This window comes from Eretmochelys imbricata, chromosome 1, assembly GCF_965152235.1.
Source record: "Eretmochelys imbricata isolate rEreImb1 chromosome 1, rEreImb1.hap1, whole genome shotgun sequence".
NCBI classification, from domain to species: domain Eukaryota; kingdom Metazoa; phylum Chordata; order Testudines; family Cheloniidae; genus Eretmochelys; species Eretmochelys imbricata.
Window position 1 is genome coordinate 186566901 of NC_135572.1, and position 20854 is coordinate 186587754.

Sequence of the window (20854 nt, forward strand, 5' to 3'; positions counted from 1 at the left end):
CCCTGGGCAGGGAAGGGCTGAGGTCTGGGTGCGCCCCCTGCCCAGGGCTGAGAGCAGCACTCAAATCCCGCTGAGAGTTCATGGGCAAATGTCCGGCACTACAACTCCCAGGAGGCAAAGCGAGTGCGTCCCGGATGCGCAGCCGCAATGGGACCCTCTGTGGGCTTGACTAGCGCGGCCATGTTTATGCGGGGCGCGCCCCCACCTTCCCCGCTGCGGCGGCGGCCATCTTTGTGCGGGGCGCTTTTCGCCCTCCGCTCCCGCGGCCTCTTTTTTTTTTTTTTTTTTTTCCCCCCATCCCTGAATACGCCGGCGGCCCGATGGAACGTGGAGGGGCGGGCTGGGGGCGCGCAGGCGCAGTGAGCGGGCGGCGACTGCCCGCCGGGCTGCACAATGGGGCCGCTGGTGGCGTGGGCGCTGCGGGCGGCTGCCGTGTCCCAGTTCGCCCTCAGCCCGGGCAGCAGCGCCGCAGGTGAGAGGCTGCGAGCGGAGCGGGACGGGTGTCGCGTCCCTCCCAGCAGCACCAATTCCCCCCCCCCCCCCCGCATGTGTCTCCCGCCCCCAGAGCCCCGGGACGCGCCCTGCTGTGCCCGCTGCCGGTGCCCGCTGCCGCCTCCCGCTTTCTGGTCCCCGAGTGCGGCGTGCTTGTCCCCTCCCGGGCCGTGCCTCCCCAGTGCTCGCCGCCTGCCCAGGGCTCGGGCTTCTCCTTCGCCGCTCCGGGCCCCGGCGTCTCTGCCCGCGTCCCTTCCTGCCGGCGGGTCCCGCCTAGGTGCCGCCTTTGAGGCTGCCCCTTCCGTTTGGATCAGGCTGTGGCTGGTCACTGTGCCAGCCCCCCTCTGTCTCCTCGCAGCCCGCCGTGAACCCACCCACCCTGCTCAGCGCCCCGCGCCTGCCCCTAGCGCGGGGAACTTACTTCTGGGGGGTAGGGAACGTGCTGCAAACTCCGGCTGCTTGTAGCGTGTGTCCCTGGCTCGGGCTGTACAGATTAGCCCCCGTGGGACAGGTCTTGCCTGCCCTGAGATGGGGGTGTGGTTGGGTGAGGATAGGTTGGTGTATGCGGTGTGTACAGCACCGGCAGGCAGAGGGCTGCGAGAGGCGGCCGTGTCCCCAGGGTGCCACTTAGCTAGTCTCAAGATACGTTTTAGAACAGAGGCGCCCATGAGGCAGTGGAAGGGGTACCCCAAAGACAGCCTTGTTTCTGTACACTCACTATTAGTCAGGCTCCGCATCCCTAGTTTTCTTGCACCTCTCATACCTGCCTGGGCTTTTTCAGAGATCCTGTTAAGTACTTCCTGATCATGTAAAATCACAATCTTGTTGCTCTAAACCAACTTGTCACAAAGGAAGAATTCAAACCAGGGTTTCTAGAAGCAGTTCTTTTGCTGGTGGAAAGAGGGGACTGGTTACCTGTGTTACTTAATTAGAATGTAACTGGCCTTTGGGACAGGGTCGTTTACTGTGTTATGTATGGCACCCATCAGGAATCTGTCTCTGGGTCTTTCTATAATACAGAAAAGTATTCTGTTTAGAGCCTCTGCACAGCACCTGAAGTCTCCCAGAATACTTTTGCAAACTATATAGAAATCAATCACTTCACCCACTGCTCATCTGAGGTGGAATATGGCAGTTGTTCAGCAGCATGCAATAACACTAAAGGAGCGTTAAGGACAGGAAGTGAATGCTACTATATCCAAATGAAGCTACTCTCCACTCTGGGGTCTGATTTATTAGTATAAAGTAGTTTAACTCAAAGCCAGAGATTTTTCCAGGCTCACCGCTTCATGATGCCTCTCCTGGACTCCTATTTCCCTCTTAAGAGTTTTGCTGCTGTCCTTTATTGCAAGTAGCTCCAACCAGCTGGTGTAAAGAGCTTCTTCTCTGACCCTGGGTTTACTCTGGATCTCCCCACAGGAGCCTCCTTGTAGGTCTGTGTCTACTCTTTACCCTTATATCAGGCCTTAGCTCCCCAGACTTCTCTAAACAGGGTATGTCTGCCAGTCAACCCACTTTAGGCATCTCTGGAAAGACCTACCCTGACTCCTGATGTCTCATTCCTGAGAAAGCAGGTTCCCTCTTATATGAAGCCTCACTCCAGGCTACCATCCTGTGATGCCTGACCCCATGGCGCAACCACCAGCCAAATCCATACCCATCACCTGGGAGGTGGAAAACTAGGCACAGGTCAGGATGAGCCTCACTCCCCTTAAAAGGCTAGTCCACCTTGTGGCAGAGGTATTTTACAGTTATAGAAGGAGAGTAGCCTAGCTAGTGCAGAGTGCTGCTTCTTGAGATGGCTCTGTGCATGTTTACCAGTTGCTTAGAAGTAGTACTAGTAACGTACAGCACCTACATCGCACATGTCCCTTTATCGAGATGTTTGGTTGAGTAAGGACAACGCCTTGACAAGAATCCAAGATTTGGTCTCTGGTACCTAGAAGAGTAAGGGGCAGACGTTACTGAGCTTTCTCTCTGCCCCCTCTCAGAAGAGGGTAAAAATCAAAGGAGAGCTGATTCATAGATTCCAAGGCCAGAAGGGACCATTGTGATCTTCTAGTCTGACCTCCTATACAGCACAGGCTATAGAACTTCCCCAAAATAATTCCTAGAGCAGATCTTTTAGAACAACGTCCAATCCTGATTTAAAAATTGTCAGTGATGGAGAATCCACCATGACCCTTGGTAAATCGTTCCAGTGGTTATTTTCTCTCACCCTTAAAAATTGATGTCTTATTTCTAGTCTGAATTTGTCTATCTTAAATTTCTAGCCATTAGATCATGTTATAACTAGGTAGCATGTGCAAGTAAAAATTCTTTCCTTTAAGCCACAGGTTCAAATCCAGCTCTCTCTAGCAGTGACCAGAGTCATTGCTAACTAATGCCTGTTCAGTGACTTATGTTAATTGAGTCTGTTCTTTCAGTCTGGATTGAGGAATCCACATTAAAAGAACCACTGTCACCTCTGGCACCCCCTTGCTGACAGCTTCAATGGAGAAGTCACGGATTGAATAAACATGGACCTTCAACTTCCTCTCACACAACCTACAGGCAGCACCACCATATAATGTGTTAGACACGTGGATAAGAGTAGTACAGAAGTGGGCTGTGGTGTTTGACACACACCATTGCTGTCATCAGACCAGCTGGCTTTCATGGACTGGAAGGCCCATTCGTCTCCTGGTAGCTGCTGTGATAATATAATGGATGTATTATATTAAGTCTTTTTCTTCTTTCTTTCTTCCTTCCAGGTGCAAAATGGAAACATTTCATCGACCAGACTGACAGAGCAATGGAAGGCTACAGACCATGTATAAGGGAGAATTGCAGCTGCTACCAAAGGTGAGGGCATGCTTTTCTGGTTGCTTGGGGGGCCCTCTGGCACTAGAGGGAAAATACTCTTGCCATGCATGGATAGGTGGGGTGTAGCTGTGAAATGGCTGAGAGCTAAGCTATCAGACCTTCAACCAAGGAGGGAAAACTAGTTTTAAAGGAAACACTATTGATGTCCTTCCCAAAAAATTAGGTTTCAGAGTAGCAGCCATGTTAGTCTGTATCCGCAAAAAGAAAAGGAGTACTTGTGGCACATTTAAATTTGTTAGTCTCTAAGGTGCCACAAGTACTTCTTTTCTTTTTCCAAAGAATTAGTTGGTGGTTCATGCTGTTTCCTAGAGGAGGGATGTCCACACACAAAAGCTACCCTCTTAATTGTTCTCCTTGCTGGCAGCATCAGCAGTAAAGCAGGTGACTAACTGGACCGTAGTCTACTCTAAACTCTCCGTTTGCCCTCCGGCAGATGGCCCCTCCAGAGCAGGATTGCATCACTGGCTTCCTGTGCTTTAACAATCTTGTGGAAAAGGGATTTAGTCTCTGCCCATGTTTATCTGAAACCTCAAAACAGCACCACGTGTTTAAATGAAGACAGCGGTGGGAAGAGCAGGAAGAGTCAAAATGTGCAGCCTACACTGTGGAGTACTTGGAAGACAAGAAAGCCATTAGAGTAAAGTTAGGAAACATGAGAACTGGGAATGTAATATTTTCCCTAATGTGTCTAATGAAAGGTGGTGTCTCTTCTTTCTCAGCATTAGGGAGCAGGACTTGGCTCCCTTTCAGGGAGGAATCTCCAAGGAGCTGCTGTCAGATGTGGTTAGCCGGAAGCTTGGGACACACTATCAGATCATCAAGAACAAGTTATATCGTGAGCATGACTGCATGTTCCCTGCTAGGTGAGAGCAAGGCAGAAAATCTCATCCATTCCACAGGGAAATAAAAAATTACTTCAGAACCAGCCATGTGACCACTTACTGAGTGGAAGAGTGTTTGACAGGACTGCATCCCACTGGGTGAGGGAAGATCTTGATGAAGCAGGCACTGGATTGAAATCTCCCCACTGCAATTAGTTGGACCAGGGGTCAGAAGAGGTTAGAGTCCCAGAGAAGGCTGGCTTAAATTTTTGTGGGGAGCAAGGTTGGCTGAAGGGGATATTTTTCATTGTTGCCTGGATCAAGGTTGGGTTGAGGGTCAGAGAGGGCTAGTGACTGTACCCAAACTACCTTTATAGTGTGGGAGGATAATTTAGTGTTCTTTTGTTCAATGGAGTGAGAGGATCCAGAGGAAAGATTCTCATCCATTTCCCCTGCACTTGTACCCTCTATCATAGTGGCGTTCCTTTAGTGGAAAGAGTTGGATGCAGATGCCTTCATGGTCCATCAGTGCTGCTCTCAATTAACCAGGAGGGTTCACAGCAAAGCAGGATGGGTGAAAATCTTGGTTAAAAAAATTCATAAATGTATTTTTTGTTTTAAATCATGGGTTTTTTTAAAAATTGTCCAAGAGAAAAGTTTTTAATGGGAATAGTTTTAGCTTCTGAGACTGCAAACTTCTATGCATGTGCTTAACTTCAAGCATGTGAGTAATGGAAGTCAGTGGGACTATTTGTGTGACTAAAGTTTCTAAAGTTCTGTGCCCAAGTTTTTGCAGGCGAAGAGCCTCCATTTTCTATATTCTGTGGTTTTCTTTCTGTGTAGCAATTTTGTACAATATTAAAATCTCCTAGCAGCAACAACATTTTTTTAAAACCCAGCATTTATTATCTAGTTCATTGTACATATTAATATAAAGTTGCCATTGCACAAATTTTCAAATTAGTTTTACAGAATCTCAACATGATTGAAAGAAAGTTTGTTTTAAAAAATAAAATGCATATGATTTAAATCAGTTAAATACATTGTCTTAATTTAAATCACTTCACCCTGCTACAAAGTGACCTGAAATGCTTGCTCTTGGCCCTTGCCAACCTAGAAAGCAACAGATGAGGGGTCCTTCCCTGCTTATGTGCTTGAGAGTAAAGGATTTGACCGAGGAATTGAACTGCAGCGTCTTCTGCTAGTGCACAGCCTACTGGCCGAATCTTTCCACTTGGGAAGAAACCACTTTAACAGATTTCAGAGTAACAGCCGTGTTAGTCTGTATTCGCAAAAAGAAAAGGAGTACTTGTGGCACCTTAGAGACTAACCAGTTTATTTGAGCATGAGCTTTCGTGAGCTACAGCTCACTTCATCAGATACATACCGTGGAAACTGCAGCAGAGTTAACAGAGTTATCTTTTTCTCTTCTGATCTGTTGCATTATGTTTGTGGCTTCCTCAGTCACTCAATAGGTGAATAACTCTTCTGCGATGGATGCAAATGCTAAATAAGGGCTATCCCATTACATTTCCTATGGTTGGGTTAGGTCAGTCCGTGGATGGGAGATTCTAGTAAACACCCAGGCTCTTCAGCAAGTGGTATTAATGATGATTTGGTTGGTGCCATGCCACTTTTGAGTCACCATAGAGCCAGCTCCAGCCTGATGTCTTGCTTGAAATGTACTCTTTCAAATGAGACATAAAACTAAGATTTTGACCGCTTATCATAAACAATCCCCGGGCAGTTTTTTCTGCCAGAGTAGGAGTGTTTACCTTGCGTGATTATAATTACATTCTGCCTCTCTAGATTCCCCAAGCAGTTTCATTTGGATGCGGTAGTCTTGATTTCCTGTCCTAAGTAGCTGAGTAGTGGTGTGCGCTCTGAAACCGTTATTATGTTGCCTCCCTGAATTTCAATGGTGGGTGGAGTGATTGCTGTGTCTATTGCCTACAGATTGTATGCTTTGTTGAGTGGTTCTGGGGATTTTGGATGAAAGATACTATGTAAATGTTTATTATTAAGGCCCTACTTAACCTGCGATATTGCGGAAATTGCAAATTCTACAGTAGTAGGCTTCCACCACAGTTTTGACAGTCGGAGCTACACTGTATGTGAGGCTGACAGCGGGAGCCCCTGCTCTCAGCCCCAGGTGGCTGACAGTGGAAAATTGCAGAAAAATAATTTTACTTTTCTGCAATTTTCCATGGCTTGTCCAAAACTCAGCTGCAATTTTTTGGCACTGTCTTTAACTAGCCCCAAACCTGGCCATCTCATACTTCAGCATTTGTGTCCTCCAGCTTTGTTCTCCCTTTTAGCTTTTCTTTTCTTTTCTTCTTCAGCTCTGCCCTTTCAGAACAATAACTGGTGGGGGAAGCGAAGGCCTGGTGACACTAAGCCTTTTGCTCATGGCTTTTGGTTGTTTGTCAATTCTCTGCAGATGTAATGGGGTTGAACATTTCATTCTGGAGATCATCGGCCGCCTCCCAGACATGGAGATGGTGATCAATGTGCGAGATTACCCCCAGGTCCCCAAGTGGATGAAGCCAGTCATTCCAGTATTCTCTTTCAGCAAGGTGAGAGACTGCAGGCATCTTTGTGGTAGTGGGGGACACTGTGACCTGCATTTCATGCTCTAGTTCATTGGAGCCACAAGAGTAAGAAGCTACACATTCCTTTCCTAATGGGACACAGGAATTTTTAAGGGAGTTGAGGGTTCTACCACAAAGTATTTTCTTTTTCCAATGCACAAGGGCTCTGAGTCAAAATTACCCTTTTCTTTCAGATACAAAACCCAGAGTTGTTGGCTCTTCATATTTATAGACTTTCTCCTTCTAGCTCTCCAGTGCAAAGAATTAGAAATTTGTTGAAGGGAATGACTCCCAAACAAGCTCATACTCTAGATCAGTGTCTCATCTGTCCAACAGTGGGGTGATGCATACCACCACTGGATTTAGTGCCATTATGCCTGTGGTTCATTATTCTCTTTAGATCTTTGATAAAGTTATAGTTTGATTTTAAGATCACTGTTAAGGGAGCGGGCTTGTGGCCTCACTAAAAACTCAGTTGCTTTGAGTTAATTTGCATATTATAATCCTCTTGGTTAGTGGTCCAGAAAAGTAATGGTAGCTTTTTCTCATAGCTAAAGGGTGACGCCAGTGAACTGTAGCCTCAGGATTACATCACAGCTGTGAAAAATTATGGGAGTTTATTGAAGTTCCTTCTTTATTTCAAGCGGAATGTGGCCAATGGAACCAGCTGCTCAGATACCAGTTGGGGGTGCAGTACAAATGCGTCTACAGAGCCATTGGGGAAGTGCTGATAGACTGTTGGATGCTCAATTCTGATAAGGGCCATTTGACCAGTGAAGTTAAGTGGTATCACTTAAGGGATTATGTCCTTATGGTGACTTGTAGGCACAGGCGCCAACTTTCCTTGGCGCCAGTGGGTGCTTGTGCCCTGGCCCCATCCCGACTCCGCCCCCTCCCTGTCCCTATTGGACTCCTCCCCAAATCCCTGGCCCCGCTTCTTCCCCGAGTGCGCCGTTTTCCTCCTCCTCCCCCCTCCCTCCCAGCGCTTGCTGCGCGAAACAGCTGTTATGCGGCGCAAGTGGTGGGAGGGAGGAGAAGCAGGACGCGGCGGTGCGCTCAGGAGAGGAGGCAGAGGTGAGTTGGGGCGAGGGGGCGGGGCAGGGAGCTGCCAATGGGTGCAGAGCACCCACCAATTTTTCTCCCTGGGTGCTCTAGTCCCGGAGCACCCATGGAATTGGTGTCTATGCGTAGGATGATCCCTAGGAAGTCTGAAGTGAATTAAAGAGAAGCCATGAGCAGCCTAGATGGCAAAGTGTTGCAGGAAATGATCATAACAGTCCTGCCTATTTTATGAACAATAATAACATTTGTAGCTATACATAATACATATCTTTTTAAAAAGGTAATCAAAGCCATGCTTCAGGGTATTCATTGATCATGCTAGTAGTCAGAAAGAATATTTTTTCTCCATGTAGAGCATTGCACAACTAATCTGGTGCATTATGGGTTTTTCTTCCCCTTCCTCTGTAGCATCGGGTATTAGACATGGCCAGAGGCAGGATACCGGGTTTGATTGTTCAGCAAATCACATAGCACCTCTTTCCCCTTCACATACATCTACACACACAAAACCAGCCTCTTTATTTGTTGGGCATGTGGCCTCCCAATACTACAAGGACAGCATTGCTACGTTGCCAGTAGGATGGGCGGTAGGTGAGGGCAATACACTGAGAAACAGAATCTAAGCTTGGTTCTGCTCCCCTGGATAAACCTGCAATCCATGCTCCGCATCTGTGAGGGCATTTGACTGAAACATTTCCCCAAAGTAAAATGTTACAGATTGTTGGAAACCAGAAGAAGGTCAGGCAAGTCACAAGAATGGCTTGTTTAACACCAGCTGGGCAGGAAGCTTATGTTCAGGCTAGTCACAAGGAATCATCCTTGTCATGTGTACTGGCTAAATACCTTTGTGTGTTTATTTTGTTTTCTTAAACAAAACTCAGCTGCTCCTCTTCTTAACAGTGAGCCTGAAACTTGGTTAAATGCATGGCCACGTGTGTACCTGCTGATTTTCTTGTTTTTAAGACTTCCGAGTACCATGATATCATGTATCCTGCCTGGACGTTTTGGGAAGGGGGACCAGCTGTTTGGCCAATTTACCCCACAGGTCTTGGGCGCTGGGACTTAATGAGAGAGGACCTCCGAAGGTATGTTTCAGGAGAGAGGAGTTTTTTACATAGAAAAGAAACAGCTCAGCATAACTACGCAAGAGAACCTCCTAGCATTGATGCAACATGGTGACAATAACTTCTAAGCCTCTTAGGTCTATTTTCCTGAAGCCAAATCACCTTGTGCTCAGAGGGCTGTTTTTACACAGGAGAAGAGACAGGACTTCTCTAAGGCATAGCTCTCAACCTTTCCAGATTACTGTACCTCTTCAGAAGTCTGATTTGTCTTGAGTACCCCCAAGCTTCTCCTCACTTAAAAACGGTTTGCTTGCAAATTGTTTAATTTCTCATTTTTACAATATAATCATAAAATAAATCAATTAGAATATAAATATTGTACTTACATTTCAGTGTACAATATATAGAGCAGTATAAACAAATCATCTGTATGAAATTTTAGTTTGCACTGACTTTGCTAATGCTTTTTATGTAGCCTGTTGTAAAACTAGGAAAATATCTAGATGAGTTGATGTACCCCCTGAAAGACCTCTGTATACCCCCAGGGGTACGTGTACCCCTAGTTAAGAACCACTGATCTAAGGGTATGTCTGAACTGCAATTAAAAACCCATGGCTGGCCTGTGCTAGCTGACTCGGGCTTGTGGGACTCGGGTTGTAGGGCTGTTTAATTGTAGTGTAGACGTGCAGGCTTGCAGTTTAATTGCAATGTAGACATCCCTGTGAGCTTCCCAGCACTCGGGCTGCAGCCTGAGCCAGAATGTGTACACCGCAGTTAAACAGCCCCACAGCGCCAGCCCCAGGGGCCTGAATCAGCTGGCATGGGCCAGCCGTGGGTGTGTGATTGTAGTGTAGACTTACCGTAGGGGACCAGAGTCACTGACTAGTAAGACAGGAGAAGTTTGTGAGAGAGTATTTTTCATGTGGCCATAATATTCTTTTGTCAGTCTAAGGGTTGGTCTCCCTCAGAGAGCAGCTGTTAGGTCTGGTCTACACTACAGAGTTAGGTCAACGTAAGGCAGCTTACATCGACTTAACTCTGTAAGCATCCATACTAAAATGTCAGTCCCACCGATGTAACTCGCCCACTACACCGACTTAACTGCACCTCTGCAAGATGTGTAATGCTTAGGTTGATGTAGTCAGGTTGACTCAGTGTAGACACTGTGTTGCTTACATCAACTGTTGCTGCCTTTCAGAAGCTATCCCACAATGCCCCACACTGGCAGTTAAATTGGTGTAAGCACTCCTGGTGAGGACATGTACCACTGACACAAGGAGCGCAATGTGGATCTGCAAAAGTGATTCAATTGCTGCAGTGGCTGTATGTAGACATAACCTTGATCAATTTAATTTTGTAGTGTAGGTGAAGCAAATATAGGGGAAGGTGAGCAAATATAGGAATGCTATGGGAAGCAAAGCATTTTGAAGCAAAGATCTGCTAGCAACAGACCCCAAAGTTAAATGTTTTCCTGCTTGAATTCCTAAGGCAATAATTGAGGCCCAAAATACAGGTTTAAAAAAAATTGTGGAGGAGCATTAAAAAAAAAAATCATTCTTTCTCGAGCACAGAACTACACCAGGCACCTAATGGTAAGATTTCTTAAAAATAACTCTCCACCTTAAAAAATGTACAATCCGATCCATGCACGCAGATCCTCCGACCCATATGGAGCTCCAGTGACTTCACTGGGCCTCCATGCACGTGCAAAGGTCTACCTGCACAGAGCTGATTGCAGGAGTGGGACCTATGTTTTAGACAAGACACAAGTGAGAGCAACAAACAGTGGGGAAAGGATTGGGGAAGAAAGGACAAGGGTTACAAAAACTAATCCTGTGGGATAACAATTCTGACATGCATGTGTTTTGGTGGATGTGTGAATGTACACATGAGAGACACATGATATTTAAACTTTCTTTTTATTTTGTTTTTCTAATGGTTCAATTATTTGTTTAAATTTAAAGTGAAAGTTGTTTGTGCAAACATTAGCCTGCAAAGTTAGGCACTTAACAGTGTTTTGCATGTACAAGAGAAGTAGAAAGTGAAAATGCCTGGAAACTGCCCATTTGATATGCATGATCTGTGCTCAGTGAAATGCAAAAAAAGTAAAGCAGCAGCATAAGTAGTGAAATGTGAACTGGAGTTTTAAAATGATTTAAGTTTCAATAATTCACAGTGTTACTGATAACACAGGAAAGAGTTTGTTTTTGTGTGTATAGATTGATATCTTGACAGTGTCCCTATAACATCTTGGCTAGAGAGCTACCATCTGTGGGAAAGGCCTATTTTGTTGGACTTAGCTGAGATGTTTTTCTGCTCTAATGAAAGAATTGGTTCCCATCAAACCTCAAGAATAATGAAATGTGACTATACTGCAGAAACTGATGACACTTTTTCCTGCTTGTGTTAAATTATTTATTACCACATATTAAAAAATGTTTTTAGATCTGCAGAAAAATGGCCGTGGAAGAAAAAAATCTCCAAAGGATATTTTCGAGGATCCAGGTGAGTGTATTTTCCAACTCCAGGTATTCTGGCAATATAGGCTGCCAACAGGTGCCAGTTTAATGAAGTACAAAATAAGGCTGAGGAAAATATGCACTAGCTTTTTATTTCTGGGGATCTTTAAGTACTACTTGACACAGCAGTTGCCATTTAAAAAGCAGTATGTGCAGTGCCGTGACATTTCCTGTGCTAAGTGTAGGCGATATTGCAAAGACCATGCCAAAGGGAATTTGCATTTGCTGTGCAGCACTAATGCTTTGTTCCACCCTCACCCCACCACGTAGCCTTGGCTATTTCTGTCCACTTCATGAAGAAAAGTACCTGACAGAGTTTGGTCCAATCACTAGTTTCTGTTTCAGTCAACAACAAAGCACAATAAGTTTGGCTTGAGGAGCAGTAGTGGAGCTGCATGGGGGTGCATTTAGGGGTAGGTCAGCACTGCAGCTGGAAGCGACTTGCCCTAGCATGCTAAAAAATAGCAGTGGTGGACACTGTGGCACTAGTGGAGGCTTGGGCTAGCCACCCAAGCTCAGACCCACCCTACTCCCTGGATACAAGCTCAGGTGGCGAGTGTGAGCCTCAACCATTGCCGCAGCATCCACACAGCTACTTATTAGTGTGCTGGCACAAACCCCGCTAGCCTGCATCCGTCGACCTGGGCTGGGAGGCTTGCTCCCAGCTGCAGTGCCTTACGGTGTCAGCCGTCTGGACTTAGGAAATTTTCTCTCTCTAAGTACTAACCAAAAAATGTAACCAAAATATGTTTTTAAAAAGCAAATAGGGTGCACCCCCTTGTACAATATCCTCTTGGCTCATGTGCTAAGCATTAGCTGTCATTTGCAACTAATTTAGTGTAATAAGATATACATATAACAATAGCGGTGATGGGTGTGCTATGAAGAGTTCAGCTGTTTTAGTTCTTAATAAATGATTTAAATAGGGACTCTTTGTTCTGTATTTCACTTCCCTTGCAATGGGAACTTCAGCTACTTTGATATGCATTGGGAGGTTTGTCTGGTATCCTCATAGCTCCTTTTTGGGCATCTGTATGCTTTATTTTGTAATTCTCTGCAGCAGTGCACTTCAGGGAATCATCAGGTATCCTTACAGCAATGATACCTGGATGCGGGGGAGTAAGGAAGAAGACTATTTTTTTCCTATTTATAGGTTGTGCATTTAAGGAAACAGACTTTTAAAATGTGCGACTATCAATAGTGTATTCAGGAGACAAAGAGACTGAAGATTTCATTCAGGTCACACCCATGTAAATTTTTCTCAAATTTATGTAAATGTAAATTCAAATGTAAATTTAACAAAGGGCCTAATCCTAAAAGATGCTAATCATCTCTTAACTTCATGATTTAGATATAAATTGAGAGTAATCAGCACCTCTCAGGATCAGGCGCGAAGAGAATATAGCTCTTTTGCTGGTTTGTTCTGAATAATGTCTGAAGAATATACCACTTAAAACTAAATGGGATACGGGAATATCACTTAGTTATTCCATTGCATGAACCCCTTTCCCCCATTATGTCCTCCTACAGATATTGTGAGCAGCATTTAGCAATATTGCCTTCAGGCCACACAAGAACCAGTCTGTTAGAGACCAGGAGGTATTTCTGTCTTGAATCCCATTGTTTGTTGGCTGTCATGCAGACATGCAGCTTTGGAGACCTGCAGAATGGCATTGACTGATTTGAATGTTGTTTCTGTTGCAGAACAAGTCCTGAGAGGGATCCCCTCATTGTTCTGTCTCGAGAGAACCCAGAACTCGTCGATGCTGAGTACACTAAAAACCAGGCCTGGAAATCTGAAAAAGTAACCACTAACGAGCCAACCGCATAAGCAGCTTAGGAAGCAATAGTTTAAAAATGGCAATTTCAAGTGTTTTATGTAAATGTTGCTTCTTACGAGACTGGTGATAATAATGGTGGGGGTGGGGGAGGCTGTGTCACTAGTTAAGCCATTTCTAAGTCAGGCATTCAAATTATTGCCATCTGATGGCTGTATCTGTCTAATGTAGGTACCGGCACTTGCATGGCCCCATCACTGCAGTCTCTGAGGAGCTCACAAGTATTTAAAAATAAGTAGCAAGCCCCTCCTTCCCCTCCCCCCCCCCCAGGATAAGTAACTCGAGGAGTTTCTTTTTGTGTGTGTGTGAGAGAGAGAGAGAGAGAAAAGAGGTTCTTAAGGGAAAGTGGCATCACAGAGATGAGTTTTCCATGTAGAGCTGAATGCTGTGAGAGCCAGGGTCATTCCTATCTCTTTCAGGTGTGACTCCCATAGTGTAACACAAGTCCTATGAAGTTCTGTTTCCAGCATTTATGAACCTTCCCCTGGTGGTCGATAGTTTCATTGTTGTGGTGGATCGAAGTTGTTGTGGGAGCTCAGAGTCAAAGAGGGAGAGAGGCTCTCACAGGTAGTAATGGTCAATCCAACAGAGGGCTTTAAATAGCAGGGAAAGGACCTTGAAGTGAATTCTGCATGCACTCCATACTGAATATAGAGAGTGGAGCACTGGAGGGATGTGGTCAGGGTGACCTGTGATGCTACTGGTGTTTTATCCCAGTTAGAGCTTTCTCAGGGTGGGTGGCTTCAGACCTAGAGTTGCAATAACCAAGCCAGGAGGTTATGAATTCATGGATTGCTGTAGCCCAGTCTGTGTTTCATGGACTAGCGCACACTCTTCTTTTTATCTTTTGCCCTTGTGGTTATTTGAGCATCTAGTAGCCTTAACCTGTCCAAATGAACCCCAAAGCTAGAGACTGACTGAACAAATTGAGGGCAGATGCCCTCAGTAATGGGGGAAGCAAGTTCTTTGAAGTGCTTCCCTCTTCTACTAGCATTAGCTCATTCTTCCCCGGGTTTGGCTTTAGCCAACTGTCCTTTTTCCAGGTGCTGCTTTTGGCTAGGCATTGAGAAATCTGGGAGACTGTGCTGCTCACGTTTGATATAGAGTTGGGTGCTGTCATCTGGAAATGGCTGGCACTTCAGCCCAGGTTGCCTGACCTGCTCCCCCAAAGGCTTCATATATGTGCTGAACAATAGTTGGGAGGGGGGGATAGAGCCTCGTGGGACTCCACACATGAGGGCTGTGGAGGAACTGTTGCCCATAACAACCTTCTGCGGTTCTGAGAAGAAAAATCTGACCCTCTAAGGGCATTTTGCCTCTGCAGCTTCTAGGAAGCTGGACTGAGGTATTTCATTATCAGTGAGGAAAATTCTTGTCAGTTTGCAAAGACAGTCACTTAGATTCAGATTGTGGTAGCAGAGCAGGCTCTTTAGGGGACAGTTTAAGCCATTGTTGTTCACTGAGGTTTTAGACCTGTGGGAGAAGCAACCAGAGACAGTAGCAAAGATTATTTTGGCCTCCGTGATGGAGGGTTTGTGTCTGCTGCCAGTCTGCTGAGGATGAGGGTCTGGGTGTCAGTGACCAACATAGCTTTGTGCTATCTGCATCTGCTCAGGAGGTTGCAACCCTTCCTCTGTGATGGGGGAAGCTCTCACTGTGGCCGACTGTTAACTCTTCTGTGGACAAGTTGCAGGTTTTTTGACAGTTCCTTGCATTAACCAACAACGCTTTCCCCCAGCGCTACTAAGTTAAAAGTTCCAGTACACACAGAGATGAGGAAGATGAATTGCTAAGGCCTAACCCTCTTTATAGTCATTAAGTAAGAGACTTGTATATCCCCCAAAGATGCTAATGCAGTTAGAAGCCAGATTGGGTGGGTTTTCCCATGAGCAGGGAGACTTTTGAAACTTCAGCCTTATTTATGGTTTGTTGAAAAAGAAGCCTCATACAAAATGTGATCAGAAAATAAACTGTATTGAATTAATTTTTTTAAGTGTCTTTTTCTTGAAGGACACTCTCGGGAAACCACCTGCGAAGGAAATTCCTCTGGTCGATCACTGCAAATACAAGTGAGGTTTTGTTCAGTAAACATGTTCAGGAGCTGCTGAAATCTTGTCTGATTGTTAGTGTTGCTAGGCTTGTTTGTTTTAATGCATTATTTTCTTTTTAAGGCCCCAATCCTGGAACTGAATCCATGGAGGCAGTCAGATCTCTGCACCTACATGGAGTCAGTTGAAGGTTTGGGAGAGCTTAGTTTGGCCTCTTTAAATGCCAGTGTCAGGAGACTACCAAGTCTGGAATGTAAAGAGAACTGAAGGGCTCTGTGGAAACTAACTACAAAAGCCTCCCTTAAACCAAAATGTTTAAAATTAAGCGTGTCCTTTTTACTTCCCTACCAAACCCTGAGTTCAGGGTTCTCTACAGTTGTTTATATCGCTAACTACCATGGCATAAGAAATGCAGCTCTTGGTCTGGTATGGGACTCAGTGATACTATAAAATATAAACAGGGAAATAAGGAACCTGAAATCTGACCTTGGCAGGTGAAGTGTCTCTTTTCTCACTTTCTCACTAGTTCTTACATCAGAGGCAGGGGGGAACAAATATGCAGACTTGTTAGCCAGAGCCTAGTCTCTCCACACACATTTTTCATTTGAGGTGAGGGCACTTAGCATTTCAGATTTTAAAAAGCAGTCAAAGTTTCAAAAAAGTGATTTAAAAAAATCCTGAGTTAGTGGATGGGGAATACCAATACAAAATCAAATGTCTTTGCTTCTCTTTTTACAGATACCTGTTTAATTTCCGGGGGGTAGCAGCCAGTTTCCGCTTCAAACACCTCTTCTTGTGTGGCTCATTAGTCTTTCATGTAGGGGAAGAGTGGCTGGAGTTCTTCTACCCACAGCTGAAGCCTTGGGTACATTACATCCCAGTCAAACCAGACCTCTCTGATGTCAGGTAGGAGACTACAGGTGATTTTTTGGAATGACTCAGTGATCCCAAGTGTGTTATACAGATTATTTCATGCAGTAGGCTGTATGCTACCCATGCTACGCAATGTATGATCAGGCTTGGGTTATACTGACAAATACCAACGCTCTGTCTCGTATTCAGTGCACCAAAGGTAGAAAGAACATCATGTGACATTTGCTGATCCTGTAGAGAGAGGGGATGTATACATGTCATTCTCCTTTCTTTGTAAAAGAAACAAAATTCTCAGTGCATATTAGTCATACAGGAAATAGTTTAGAGCCATAGACATGTAGAGGGAGAATATATTATTAGGCTCATTAGAGAGACACAATAAATGTTGACATTATTCTAATGTAAGTTTGATTATTGAAGGTATTTTTGATTATGCCTTACCTTTTTAGTAATAATATCTATTCTGAGATCTGGGCCAGATCTGGTGTGTCTGATGTTCAGCACACCTTGAACCAAAAGGTTAGAAGTGAAAATTGAGACAAACCCTCAGCATTTCTGACTTACAAAGTAAAAAGGAGAGCAGTCATCTTAGTCATTAATGGTTCCAAATATTCGTCAGCTGCCAGAATTCAGGACTTCCCCCCCAAGACTGGTATGAAAGTAGCAGCACCAATCACGTTTGGCTTTAGAATCCCCAAATCTAGTTCTGCCACAACACACTAGCTGGGTGTGTGGTATTCTGCACTGAGCCAATACTTAGTTGCAATTTTTCTTTTTCCTTTTAGGGAGCTGTTGCAGTTTGTGAAGGAAAATGATGATGTAGCACAAGAAATTTCAGAGAGGTAAATTGTGTATTCTTTCTGACTGTCAAACACCTGTCCTCCAATACTCTTTGTACCGTACAACATTCAAAAGAGAGACCTGTCAAGGACAGCCTGGTGATAACAGTGCACAATGTATCTATCTTCAGCAGTTAAAGCAGGGAGAGTGGCGAGCTCAGGGTACTTATACCAGGACAACAGAACTCTTCACCTCTAGGCCTCTTGTTCAACTGTGATCCATGTCAGTAGTCCCTCAAAGAGGTACTAACTTTTGTTCATGGTACGAAATAAGTTAGCCCCAGTGAACAAATGTCCATTTCACAGAAATGCTGCCACCACCACTGGGAGTAAATGTCAAACAGGGCTGATTGGTGGGGCAATGTAGGGGAAGCTTGCAGTGCCACTCCCTAGGCTGTACCTGTCTTGTGAATAATTAGTTATCAGAGCTGCTAGTGGTAATGAAAGGTGTCACATTAACATTAATAATAAACAGTATATTTCACTGTACATCCAAATTCTCATATTTCCCCATTTAAAAAAAAATCTGGGAAAATTGATATAAAAAAGCTAAATCCAAGGATTTTCATTTTACAAGAACAAAGTTTGACTTTGGGCTGTCACTTTATTTTTGTTTGCCTCCAGGGGGCACCAGTTCATCATGGACCACTTGCAGATGAAGGATGTCTCTTGTTACTGGGAGACTTTGCTGACTGAATACTCTAAAGCCCTGACTTACAAAGTTAAGAGGAGGAAAAACTATGATGAGATGGTCTCCAAACACTTGAAAACAGAACTTTAAAACCAGTGTGGTTCTCTTTCCAGTTCAAGGCTTGGGACTGGTGGTCACTGAAAATCCAAAGACTGGTGTATCTTCTGTTACTCTTTGTCCCTTAGATTTATTATCTCATACTCTAAAGCAGTGGTTCTCAACTGGGGTCTGCGGACTATGTCTAAAGGGTCCGTGAAAGACTTAGACTGAAAACTGACTGAACAGAATTCAACTATATGTACAGACAATATATTTCCAAGGGGGTCCACACCTCCATTCGAAATTTTCAAAGGGGTCTGCGAATGAAAAAAGGTTGAAAACCACTGCTGTAAAGCTACAGCAAGCAGCATTATTGTTACTTTAAAACAGTTCCTGAGCGATGAGACTGAATCACACTAGCTAGACCCAAAACTTTTGGAGAACATATATAATCAATGAGGCAGTTGAGTCTAGTGCTTAGAGCAGGGAACTGTCAATCAAGACTCCTGGGTTCTGTTACCACCCCAATCTCTAACTCACTATGAGCCTGATCCAAAGTCCATTGTGGTAATTGGGAGTCGTCAGGGCCTGGGGCATGATCCAAAGTCCACTACGTGAGCTATTTAAATCCTCTTTGCCTCCCTCCATGTAGGTATACTCCTATTGGGGGCAAATTGGCAATGTTATTGTGATTGTGTGATGGCAGTTTGGGTACAGGTGTTTTCTGTCAGCAGCCGTGGTTGGGGCTTTATGGGTAGCTTAGGGTTGTTGTTTTTTTTAAGTCTGTAAAGCACTCAGATGTTAACACCATGTTGGACATTAAAAAATACCTTTGGACAGCAAAGCTACCTACTTCACAGAGGGGTTTTGATGATGAATGAATGTTTTTAAAGTGCTCTGTTATCCTGAGATGAGAGGTGCAATCATAATGTACAGTGTTCTCTGCCTGTGCAACCCAAAGGGGCATGCCTCCTGTCCCTTGCATTTGCTCTAAATAATCTCAAGGCCTTGCATAACCACCTGTCTTTTGACCAAGGATAGCTGGATGTAGGTTTTAGTCTGTGCATTCCTTTGGATGCTTTTACCTTACGTTTTAAAAATTGGGTGTCTTCTCCATGTAAGCTGTGAACTGTCCGTCTCTGTGAGTTGAGACTCTGTCTTCTAGACCATGTGGCTGTGTTAACAGTACCAGCTTGTCTGATTTTCAGCACATTGGCTTTGAATATGAAAGGTCGGATGTCACTGGAACACTTCTTTTTGCAGCTTTCAACATGGCTCCTTAGTTGTGTGGTGGGCTCACTGCAGAATGAAGTAAAGTGCTAAGACTGTCTGAAAGCACAACAGCGTAAGCATCTGCTTGGAGTCTCACTCTTTTGAGGTTTTTGCATCTTATGTAAGTACTGCAACTCGGCTGGCCATGTTCTACGTAGATAACTGGTGGGGTGGGGAGAGGGAACAGAGGGGAGATGGAGGCAACTACTTACCCCCTACTCCTCCTTTGTCAACTGAATCAGAGGAATAGAAAAAGCCATGACCTGATTTTTCTGACTTCTGGCAGATTGGGGTGCTGCAGAGTTCTCACACACAAACACACCCCAACATCAGGCCCCAGTACAGAGCAAGAAGGACTAGACATGACAGGCAAACATCAATTTCTAGTGCAGAGCGCCAATTACAGGACCACTGGCTGGGCTGACCCAGCATGTAAAAGAGTTAAATTAGAAAATGAATAACTTGGAGTCAGAACTGTGTAATATTGGAAGACTTTTTAATAAAAGCTTGAATGACAGGTTTTAATGAGGTGATGGAATTATCTGAAATGATACAACAGATTTATCTACTGTATCTTTAAACCCTTTTTGTTTTTAATGAAGTGCTTTTGGATTACAAACAAAAAATCAACAACCCTTTTTACTGGCTGAATTATTTCTCAATCAAAAGAATGATTCTCTCATAATAAAGGAACTGGACAGTCAACAGCTGTTCTACCCAACAGGATGTGGCAATAATACATTCCTTACCATTTGTTCTCTTTAGGGAGACTATTTAGAGGAATTGCATAGCTCATGGGAATGGGATTGAGAAGTGGAGCCTTTCACATCTAAAGCTATATCTATACTTAAGGGAGCATGTAGAGTACACGCACTACACAGGTTGCTGAATGCTACAGTGAAAGTCAGGCTGTGTCCACCTTTTGTCATTGTGGTGTGTAGCTACCCGTGACTGGAAAGGCTCAGAGAGCAGGAAGGCAGCAGGGCATTACACTGGTAAAAATAGTGTGAACATGGAAGGCACTGTTTGGGTGTGTAGAGAACCGTGTAGTGTATATACCCTGGGAGTTCAGGCATGGAGGGCACTCTGCTCACGTAAGCCATGTCTCACCGTCTGCACTGCTATTTATACCCATGTTAGCTGGGCGTACAATGTCTGTACTCTACACATCACCATAAGTGTGGATGTACCTTACGTCACTAGTTCAAATCTTGTCCAAAATTGGTAGAGATTTGGTAAGAATTGTTACCATCCAATAGCTGTTCAGTGGCCCATGTGAAATAATTTAGGGAACTGAGTTCATTTCCTTGTAGGCAGGCAGACACATCACTAAATCAGGTGTGACTAATTGGCCCCCTTGCTGCCCATCTCAGTAGAAAAGCCAAAGATTGTGTTGGCAGGAGACTGGAGTCCAATCTCCACCCTAGGGGTGGTTTCTCCCTCCAGAGTAACATTTGTAACACATTCTTGGGGCAGTGTGTTAAAACTGCCCTATTCTGTGAGTATATCATTTGTAATGCAGCTGTAGTTTAGGAGCCCTAGTTAAGGACCAGGATCTTATTGTGATAGGCAGTGTACAAATGCAATAAAAAGACAGTGTCTGTCCCAAAGAGCTTACAATCTAAGACAAGAGACAACCGGTGAATAAGACAGATGGGGGAGCCCAAGGAAACAGTGAGCCAATACTGGTAAGTATGATAAGCAGAGGTCTCAGCACACCAGCTGGTTAACTTGTCAAGTTGGTTGTGGGCATCATGGCAAAGGGGAGCTTTAAGGAGGGATTTGAAGGAGAACAAGGAGTTATCTTTACAGGTGTTTAAGGGGAGCTCCTCCCAAGCTT

At 44.6% G+C, this 20854-nt stretch overlaps 1 protein-coding gene across 2 annotated transcripts; it reads left to right on the forward strand.

Moving 5' to 3' along the window:
* Window positions 1-340: 340 nt before the first annotated feature.
* On the forward strand, window positions 341-19644 carry POGLUT1 (protein O-glucosyltransferase 1). Of its 2 annotated transcripts, none has more exons than XM_077820139.1 (11): window positions 341-472; window positions 3246-3336; window positions 4077-4220; window positions 6619-6754; window positions 8795-8916; window positions 11341-11400; window positions 13119-13218; window positions 15263-15321; window positions 16039-16206; window positions 16959-17015; window positions 17637-19644. In XM_077820139.1, exons 1-11 carry the CDS (start codon window positions 394-396, stop codon window positions 17791-17793), a joined length of 1173 nt encoding a protein of 390 aa, XP_077676265.1. In that variant the 5' UTR covers window positions 341-393; the 3' UTR covers window positions 17794-19644. The 2 variants fall into 2 exon arrangements, with proteins under 2 accessions (XP_077676265.1, XP_077676274.1); XM_077820148.1 differs by having other exon boundaries at window positions 19006-19644.
* Window positions 19645-20854: the final 1210 nt, after the last annotated feature.